This window comes from Rhopalosiphum padi, chromosome 4, assembly GCF_020882245.1.
Source record: "Rhopalosiphum padi isolate XX-2018 chromosome 4, ASM2088224v1, whole genome shotgun sequence".
In the NCBI taxonomy this organism is placed as follows: Eukaryota; Metazoa; Arthropoda; class Insecta; order Hemiptera; family Aphididae; genus Rhopalosiphum; species Rhopalosiphum padi.
The window spans coordinates 48,693,770-48,704,442 of record NC_083600.1 but is presented as its reverse complement, the minus strand read 5'-3'; the positions used below and the strand labels follow the sequence as shown (position 1 = coordinate 48,704,442).

The 10,673-nt window shown below is 29.6% G+C and overlaps 1 protein-coding gene across 1 annotated transcript; it reads left to right on the top strand.

The window, feature by feature from the left end:
• Positions 1–6,606: 6,606 nt before the first annotated feature.
• On the top strand, positions 6,607–10,363 carry LOC132929925 (V-type proton ATPase subunit H). Its single transcript, XM_060995566.1, has 10 exons — positions 6,607–6,807; positions 6,904–6,985; positions 7,064–7,247; positions 7,360–7,578; positions 8,069–8,274; positions 8,342–8,426; positions 8,630–8,808; positions 8,886–9,113; positions 9,190–9,303; positions 9,936–10,363. Exons 1-10 carry the CDS (start codon positions 6,750–6,752, stop codon positions 10,012–10,014), a joined length of 1,434 nt encoding a protein of 477 aa, XP_060851549.1. The 5' UTR covers positions 6,607–6,749; the 3' UTR covers positions 10,015–10,363.
• Positions 10,364–10,673: the final 310 nt, after the last annotated feature.

Here is a 10,673-nt window from a genome sequence, read left to right as displayed (position 1 = left end):
TCGTTTTGTACTCAGAAATATTATCAAAATTTAATTTTATAATAGGTATATTTTACTCGAGTGGGCTATAGAAAGAAAAAACAAACTGTGTGTCATCCTCTTAAATCTGTATAATAATGTTAAAGCTATACAGGCACGTTTTTTTTTATATTCGATTTAAGTTTAAATTTTTACAAATTTGTCAAAATCACACAAATGTACAAGCTACAAGTATTTTACATAAACATATATGTCATATGAAATCTTCAATTTGTATAGCTAATAAGGTTTGAAAATTCCTCATAAATATTTCATACCAAAAATAAAAAATTATAAGATATATATAGCGATTATTATTTTTATAGACAATTAAAGTTCAAATTTAGTCGAAATTACATAAAATATTTCAACTATGAATAACGAGTATTTAAAGTAGGTTAACTCGGAAACTTTTCGTTTAAATTTCGATTACGAAATCATTAGGCAGCGACGACCACACCTAGGCCTTTTTTCTATGCGACCGCTGGAATACTAGATATTGTGAACGTAACTATTTTTCACTTTTATTATAAAAATATATAAAAGAAGAAGATGTAAAATCTATGAGGGTTTTTCCGACAAATTTGACAATTCACTTTGTAACAGCGATTGGCCACAGTCGAGTTAATTGCTCAGTTTTTATAGGAAATCAATAAAAAAAAATATTCATAATTAGGAGCCTATAAATAACAAACCTAACTAAATTAATGTGGATAAATGTATTACCAAAAAATAAATCTTGTATTATAGACAATTATTATATGTTACAATTTTAAAAACTCTACCAAAAAAAAAAAAAATTAACGTTTTCGTAATGTGTACAATGTTTCGAACAGATTCGTATGTCATTCAACGGCATCGCAGCCACCGAATAATCGGATCAGAATCGAATCGCACGCGTTGTCAGATCATCACAGCGGCACACGAGACGGGCAGCTCAAACGAGAGCGATACACCCGTAACGCGGAACTCTTAAGAGTCACTGGAACTGTGCCATTTACTCACTAGATCTGACGTACGCGCGAATCGTCATTTCTGCGGAACGTAACCAGCCGTAGCCCTGCGCGTGTCGTCAATGACAATACGCACAGGGAAACGGGGTTTTTACGAATATACGTTCTGTTTGGGAAACATAATTGAACACTTACGATCAATGTATTCCTACGAATGGCTGTTTATCACATAATAATAAGGGAATATAAAAAAAAATAAAATACGCAACACACCAAACACTGGCAGTGCGCCCGAACGGTGCCAGACTCATATAGGCCACGGAAAAAAGCCAAGGTCGAATTTTGTTTGTGCATACCAGAGCTTGAGCTAAGGAAATGTTAGAGCTGCGAATAGGTATGAATATAGATATGAATAAAATCACTATTTAATATTACGAATACAAGCAATGTAATGTGCAGGCAACATAATAATATGTTAAAGATATAAAAAAATATATGATGAATATATACCTGATGCCTTCCTTCATCGCGCAAGTCTGCCCGGGTGGGTCTTGCTGCGACGGAGGACAGACAGTGAATGTTAATGCTGGTCGTTTCGCCGGGCCTTTTATACCCGGTGTTCTGTGGCAGATAACAAGAAACCGTAGAAACCCCAATAGTGCAATCGCCGATAAACGCACAATTTAAATAAAAGTTATTATAAGAATATTAATAATAATAATAAGATTAGGAATAAGAATAATAAAAATGATAATAATAAAAAGGAAAAGAAGAATCTAGAACCTTATCCGTGCGTCTCCCCCACACCGAACGGAAAAATCCTCCCTCTAGGACAAAAAATTAAAAGTTAAAATATTAAACAATTATTTATTATGTACAAACTTTTCACGGGATCTTAAGACTTTTACAGAGTTTTTTCCAACACGTTCTTTTCGTATTCGCGTACCTATATAGTTTGCGTCTTTTGAAAGCCGTGTGTATATACGATTTTTTCGCCGTACGACCGCCGACAACAGTCCCCCGGACGTTTTTCTTCATTCTTTTTATTTTCGCATCACATAGGATCGCGGACGCCGATCGATGTACGTGATATTTATTCTATTGTTATTGCTTTAATGTACATTGTACACGTATACAGGGCCGTCCCTAGGGCAGGGCGAGCGGGGCCCGGGCCCCGCGCACTCGCCACAATGGAAAGGCCCCGCTTCATAGATACAATAAAAAAAGCCAAGTTGATGAGCAAAAAAAAATTTACATATCATTTTTTTTTATGTAAAATTGTAAAAGAAAATGTCACCAACTTAGTTATAATGTCTATAGAAAAAGAAATTGCTGACCAATTAAAATATGATTATATTATTGATCAATTCGTGGATTTAAAAAGTAGAAAAGTTAATTTTATATTGTACCTATTATTATATTTTATGTTTATTGTCTTATTTTTTCAATATTATTATTTATTATACGTTTGATTATATTATGACATGTAGGTGTGCAAGATACTATATTTGCTAAGACTATTTGCGCACACATTTGAGTTTCAAATTTGGGGAGCTATACAGGGTAATTCTTTTATCATTAAACACCCATTATTTTGTCAAGTATATTGACTTCTTAATTTTTTTTTTTCAAAATATTTTGTTTAATGCTTTTCTCAAACTGTATGAAATTTTTATTTTTGTCACCCTTTTATTTAATAGGTTACCACTATCAACTTTTTATTTTCAAACGGCAACCTATATTTAAAATGTACTAAATTAATAGGGCTATTTTTTTATGAACTTCAACGTTAAAATTATTATTTTTCGTTAATTGTTTAGCGAGATATAGCTTTTAAAAGTTTGTTGGTTTTCGGATTTTATAATACTTCTTGTTTCATATCTCATATGTAATAAACTTGTTTGTACCTGTAGTTACCAATGTCTCACAACCGTAATAATCTGTAGGAAATACACCTAAAAACATCAAGCTACCCAACTTTGAGTAGCTATAAGTCACGGTTAAATGAAAAATAACAATTTTAACGTTAAAATTCATAAAAAAAATAGCCCTACTATTTTATGTCATTTTAAATATAGGTTGCTATTTAGAAATCAAAAGTTGATAATGTTTTCACTATTAAATATAAGGATTAAAAAAATAAAAATGGTATATAATATATATAGTTATAGAAAAGCATGAAACTAAAAATGTTGAAAAAAGTTAACACTTTTTGATATAACAAGTGTTTAATGATAAAAGAATCACCCTGTATATGCAACTAACGCGCAGTAGTGATATTTTAAAAATTTTAGAGCCCCCCAATTTTACTTTGCCTCGAGCCCCTCAAATCATTGGGACGGCCCTGTACGTATATAATATATGTTTGATTCGAAGCCCATTTGTCGATGTACATGCAATACTGTTTTTTTTTAATAAATTGCATTATATATTTATATTATTTTTGCTGTTCTCGGTAGCTAAACTTTTACGTCATACTTATATCTTCAACCACGGGTTGTACTGTATATCATAAAATCGTTTCTCGACGATGTTTGTGTCGCACAATACTGTATGTCTGTATGTCTGAATACATGGGTGTATTGCCGTATTGGTTTATATATATAGGTAATAATACATGATAAGTTTTTTGTAGGTGTATTGATGGAGTTATTATAATAACATGTTATATATCTTTATAAATCGTAATTTAAATTATAATGTCATTGGATGATGTGTAATAAATAAATAAGCGTTTCTTTATTTTAAAATATTTTTGTATAATAAATGTAATGATTGGGGACTATGGGTGGCTGAAGGTGATGTTGGGGGCTTTGCTCCGCACAGTAATGTAATATTGAATTTTGTGCGGAACGCTCGTTCATCCAACATCCACTGAGTCCCCCTTCTAGTTTTTTCCAAATCAAGCATTGATTACAGCAATTAGTTTTTCTGAGGAGCTAAACACATTAATTATTTGTAATTTTATAGGTAATTTTAGATTTTTTTTAAATCGTGGCAATATATTAAATATATATTAATGTATATTTTGTGTTTTTGTGATAAAAGATTAGCTTACAATAATATATAAAATATATAGTATATACACAGACTATATGAAAATAGTCTGTGGTATATATTTGACACCCCCCACCCCCTATAAAAAAGCAATGCTTGTGAAACAGTTAGTAAGAAAAAAATAATATTATAATACGAAATAATAATAATTAGACTTAAAAATTAAAAATTAGCGATTCATTTTTATTAAAAACGAAGAATCTAAAGTTTTTAAACATACGTAATATGAATAGGTATAGATAAAATGAATATAATAGGTATTATAAATTAAACGTTAAAATTATATAGATCCAAAGTATACAAGGTTTTTTACGATTAATTTCGGGTTTGTAATAGATTAAATAGTATAGTATAGATATAGAATATAGATATAATATGTGATAATAATAATTAATAAATAAAAAGTTGGTGATATTTTAAAATTTGAAATACCGAAAATACTGATAGTTGATACAATAAGTGCGGTAATTAATTTATTTAATGCATAACAGTTAAAGTATTAATTAGATATAATTATATAAAAATTAAATAAAAACAAAAAGGGTAATTTAAAACGGGGTTATGGGCATTGTTAGTGTTTAGTAATTGTTTTACTTATTTAGTCTTTTTCTTTGTCTTAAACAATTGGTAGGAATGTAGGATATCTAGTTGAAAATTGGTACTGACCTGTCACAATTGATGCCAATTTATACTACTAATAATTTATAATGTTTTTTAAAAAATCGAATCACAACCAAATTTTTTTTACAGTAATATAAAATCAAAACAGGAAACGTATTTTTCATTTTTTAAGAACCGAAAAGAAACCGAAACCCAAATTTACAAACCGATAAGGTTAGGTTATTTAATTATACTTTAATACTATTTATACTTAAATACTAGTTTTTTTTAAAACCGAAACCGAAATTTTGTCCTTTTATAAGAACCCAACCGAAACCGGAACTGTAAAAATCATTAAGTCCCTGTCTAACAGTAATGTTTCCACTCTTGAGAAATCTTTTCGAGTAGCCCATTGCAGTGGTGTAATTCCATATGTATCCTTAACGTTAGCATCAGCACCGCGACTTAATAAAATCTCAGCAATTTTTAATTGATCATTTAGCACTGCTAAGTATAATTGAGTCCCAGTCACATAATAATTGTTCTCATACATTACCACATCTTCATCATCTTCTTTAGTGTCTTCTGTAGTGCATAATCATAGGCGTGTTTACGCGTCTTGCCTGTCCTGCACAGGCATGACCTGCGAAATTTGATCTAGCTTGCATTATAAATTGTGGTGCATAATATACCTAACCTTATTTTTTTCTCAGTTTCTGATTTTATATAATATTTTTTTAATTTTCATCGTGTGGACTTGTAACGTTTATATTTATAAGACTATAAAAATTGATAATTCTAGTGCAGTAACCCCATCCTCCTGGCTCCTGAATATAGGATATGCCACTGTTGTGCACGACTTGCGAATGAAGCCTAGACACGCCTATGTGCATAATAATAGTTCACAATTTTCTGTCAGTTCAAGATTAGGATTAGCTCCATATTTTAAAAGAATTTGGGTGGTATTTATATCCCCTTTACAATGTTTTTTATTTTTAAATGTTTATCCTATTGTTCTTAATTAGGCTATTAGTTATATAAATATTTTAATTAAGTTTTTAAATTTAAATTTATCCCAAAAGTAACTAGAAACAAAATATTCAGCAAAAGTACGATGAACGAATCTAGGCTTATTACCAACAACTCGTTCAATAATACCTGTTTTTTCATACCGTTGTTTTATCTCGTCAATTAATCTAAATACTTTTTTTATTTCTTTTTGAGACACCAATTTCCTTACTTCATCTTCGTTAAATATTGCGTATAAAGCTAATATTCTATGATCTTTTATACATTTTTCGTATTCCTTCTTAATCATTATTTTTATATCTATGCTAGAAGGCTTCTTTTCTCCGAATCGAATTTTATGAAACTTAATGTTAAAAAACTTCTCATACAAAGTAACCAAATCCTGCTTTTCAATTATCTGTTTAGAAAGGTTTTGCTCATTAGAATCATAAAAATCTTTAAACGCGAGAAACGTCAGCAACCATAAATGCGTGAAGTGGTATACTCGTTAAATCTATGGATTCAGGGAGCTTTTCTAGTAATTCACCAATAAAAACTACTGACCGATACTCGTTTAACTCACAGATATTCAACTTGGTTTTCCAAAATTATTTAAAAAAATCATAGTGTTGTTCTGCCAGGGCCCAGGAGCGGCCCTCATATTCTGACTGTTGTTCCCATCCCGATCCATACACCATGATAATAAATAAACTTGTCACCATCAAGATTAAAGATATCTTTAATCGTGGTCACCACTCACCATAGACCAGAAGATATCTTCTAAGACCGTGCCATAGACATATAATAGAATATATATGTCTATGCTAGTCACGTTCGCGAATATAGATATGGTAGTATCTTTTAGCCGCTCCAAAAACAGCTGTCACACGGTATTATTTCGTATTGTATTGGTTACACTGTTTTCCATTAACAGTGGATAATAATAATATGGGTCTTTGCTTCTTTGGTTTTTACTCTTTATAGATAAAAACAACAACCATCATCTGAGTATTGTATTTGTTTTCTGAGTCCATTTTAAAAAGTTAATCTTTTTCTTAATTCCCTTAACCAAACGTACAGGATCTTATCCTTCGGGTTATCAGAAACTGTGGAATGACGAAAACAACGAACATGAAGGATATTCTGCCAGCGTTTCCGGAAGAAAATATCGGTAAGTGAATGTCCCGAATAAAAGGGCGTGTACCTTACGACAAATCACCACAAAGACCAGTTTAAACAATTTTTCGGGACTTGTGTATTTTCACAGATATGTTTGCCGCCACCAGCGTTCTGCAGCAACAAGCGGCTGAAATAAGAAATCTGAACCCCAATTGGTCTTCTTATTTGCAGTAAAGTTATTTTACTTGATATTACCACATCATAGCATCAATGTGTGTCTAATTATATAAAACCAAACTCTATCATAGGTCCCAAATGATAACGCAAGAAGTGTTCGATTTCATCAGTGCTTACGATGTGACTGATGCTAAAGGTCAATTTTTAATTGACAATCGCCCACAGTCTGCTAAGGCCTTCTTCAGTCTATTGGAACATATATCTAAGGAATCGACTATACAATATGTACTTGTACTGATTGACGATCTATTGACCGTGAGTTGTTAATTTCCTCTTAGGTACTCTGACCGAAGTCACTGATCATAGGGAATGAATCGTACGCAACAATATAAATAAATTAAAATGTTTATCAAAAATCTTCTCACAGGAAGATCGATCACGTGTGGAAATATTTCATGAATATGCTCTTAAGAAAAATGAACCTGTGTGTGGAAATTTTTTGAACCTGTTGAATGCTGCAGATGGGTTTATAAACAACATGTCTGCTCGAATCATAGCAAAGTTTGCCTGTTATTCAACTGATCTTATCAATCAAACTGATCTTCAGTTCTACTTGAATTGGATTAAAGAGCAACTACTATCTGCTGTAAGGCAATACTTTAAAACAAATATGAAAAAATGTATCTTATTAACAGGATTAGGATGTTGTGAGATATTTGTGAATAATTTGTTATTATTGTATAATCACCTTGCATTTATTAATTTATTGCTAACTAAACTAAACTTGCATCTTAAGTATTTAGAATCAATTTACATTTATTCAATGTATTCTATCATATTTAAAAATTTAGCTTATTATTAGTGCTTAGCACATTAGCTGCATATCTGCAAATCATATTTGGGTATAGCTATTGTGATATCATGAAGATTGTAGTTCTAAAAAAAATTCATAACAATATAGTTTTTATATATTTATGCAGCAATACTTTGGGAGACATTAATAAAATATAATAGTTTTATTGCAACTCTAGCCAAAATATAGTACATTTAATAATAAGGGACAAGGGACATGACGTCATCTGTAGTGAATGTGTTAATATGGTATATTAATTTCAAAATATTGATTATGATTTTAGAACAATGAATACATGCAGTCAGTTGCTCGCTGCTTGCAAATGTTACTTCGTCGTGATGAATATAGAACTGCATTTATTTCAGTTGATGGTATATCTACTCTTTTGAGTATATTATCAGGGCGTGTTAATTTCCAAATTCAATATCAACTGATATTCTGCGTGTGGGTTATGACATTCAATCCACGCTTGGCTGAACGAATGAACAAGTAAGATTCTAATAATAAAAGAAAAAGAAAAAAATCATTAACTAATTTGTGTTTTTTGTTTGTATAGATTTAACGTTATTCCCATTTTGGCAGATATTCTAAGTGATTCTGTTAAAGAAAAGGTTACACGAATTATTCTTGCTGTATTCCGGGTAAATTATAATTCATCAAGTACTAGTCTAGCGAGAAACATGCTATAGCTCAACAATAATTAGTTCTGCGTAATCCTATGTAAGTTCCTAAATGGAACTAGTTTCGATGGCATGGTGCTGAGTAGGGATGCACAGAATTAGCATGTTTTCTTGTTAGACAAAGTATATATTAAACATTTTTTAAATAATTGATCAAATTTTAGAATTTAATCGAGAAACCAGAAGATAATACTACTTCCAAAGATCATTGCATCGCAATGGTCCAGAGTAAAGTTTTAAAACAATTAAGTATTTTTGAACAAAGAAAATTTGATGACGAAGATATTGTTGAGGATATACAGTTTTTAAATGAACGTCTACTAGCATCTGTGCAAGATCTTAGGTATAATCAAAAGATTCTTAATTTTATATAATATAATGCGATTCACCAATTTTGTTTTGGACATTATTATTTTACAGTTCCTTTGACGAGTATGCAACTGAAGTAAAATCTGGTCGATTGGAATGGAGCCCCGTGCATAGATCAGCACAATTCTGGCGAGAAAATGCATCCCGCTTAAATGAAAGAAATTATGAACTTTTGCGTATTTTGGTACACTTGTTGGAAACAAGTAGAGACCCGCTTGTTTTGAGTGTTGCTAGTTTTGATGTTGGTGAATATGTAAGACATTATCCACGTGGAAAACAGTAAGTATAACATATAACTATATTTAACTTACATTATAACAAATTTAATATTACTTTGTCTTTTAATATTTTATAGTATAATTGAACAGCTTGGTGGAAAACAACTTGTTATGCAACTGTTATCACACGATGATGCAAATGTGCGTTATGAAGCACTTTTAGCTGTACAAAAACTCATGGTGCATAATTGGTAAGTTTTTAAATTATAAACTGTTTATTAATATTTTATTTTTTTTCCATTAGTTACTCGATTACACTTTATAAATATAATAAATTTCAAGTATCAATAGTCATATTTAATAATATATGTAAACTAAATACTTTGATTCTTGAAAAATAAATTTATATTTTGGAAATTGATTCATCATACTTGAGATAAAAATTTTTGACTATAGTTGTGGCCAAATAAATGTTTAAAAACGGTGTTTTAATACCAGCCACAAAAAAATTAAATTGAAATTCTAAAATTAAAATAATAAAAAAATGTTCAATGTCACAGAAACAATAATTGGACTAATATCCAACTTTGAGTATGCGTGCTTTAAATGCAATCTAGGTTAGTTTGTAGATTTAATAATATATTTTATTGACTATTATTCTCTTACATACTATTTCTTATGTAATGAATTATTATGGAAATTAAATTTTTTTTTTTTTTTGACACAATTTATACTAATATTTCCTTAAGTAAAAAGATTTATTTTATACTGAATATTAGTTTTAAAAAAATAAGTTAACATTAATTTAAATTTATGTATTATGTGCATTAATATATTATTATTGATTAATGAATATTGATTTGTATTATTTTATTTATTTTAGGGAGTACCTTGGTCGTCAGTTAGAGAAAGAACAGGGTACCAGTACAGATAGAACCACTGCTCTTACTGGAAAAGCTTAAAAGTAATTTATGCATAAAAATAAACTAAAAAGAAATTCAAATTTTTAATGTACAGATGTTAAAGTTTTATTTTGTAGATTCCTCGTAACACAACACTAGGTTGAAAAGATTAATATATTATAACTTCTTATTGAAGTTAATATATTTTTCTTCTTCTAATTTTATTATCTATGTATTATCATTGTTTCAATGCGGTATTTCGTGATTTATTGTTTTTTTTTTTCATATTTTAATTATACCATTAAATTATTGTAGTTGTTAATCATAGATATATACCTAAGAAATGTTATGCATTTGATCATTCCATTATAATTCAAAAAGTGAATTTATTAAACAATATTTTTGTTCATTCCTTTTAGTTTTTCATTTTATCATTTATACTATTATACTAAATGTGTATTGTGTATGCATTATCATTCTTATTTAAACATGATCAATGTAGATCATAGATAAATATATAGATCATCATTTTAATATACATATTAACATTACAATAATTGTGATAATACTGATGTAAATGTATTTTGAAGTGTTATAGTACATAATAATTATTATATCTGTAATCACCAGTTTAAACAATGATAGTTATTGGTATTTGGTCGTTAAGGTCATCTAAATTATTTTTAATAATTACTGTTAAACCATAATATAATATATTT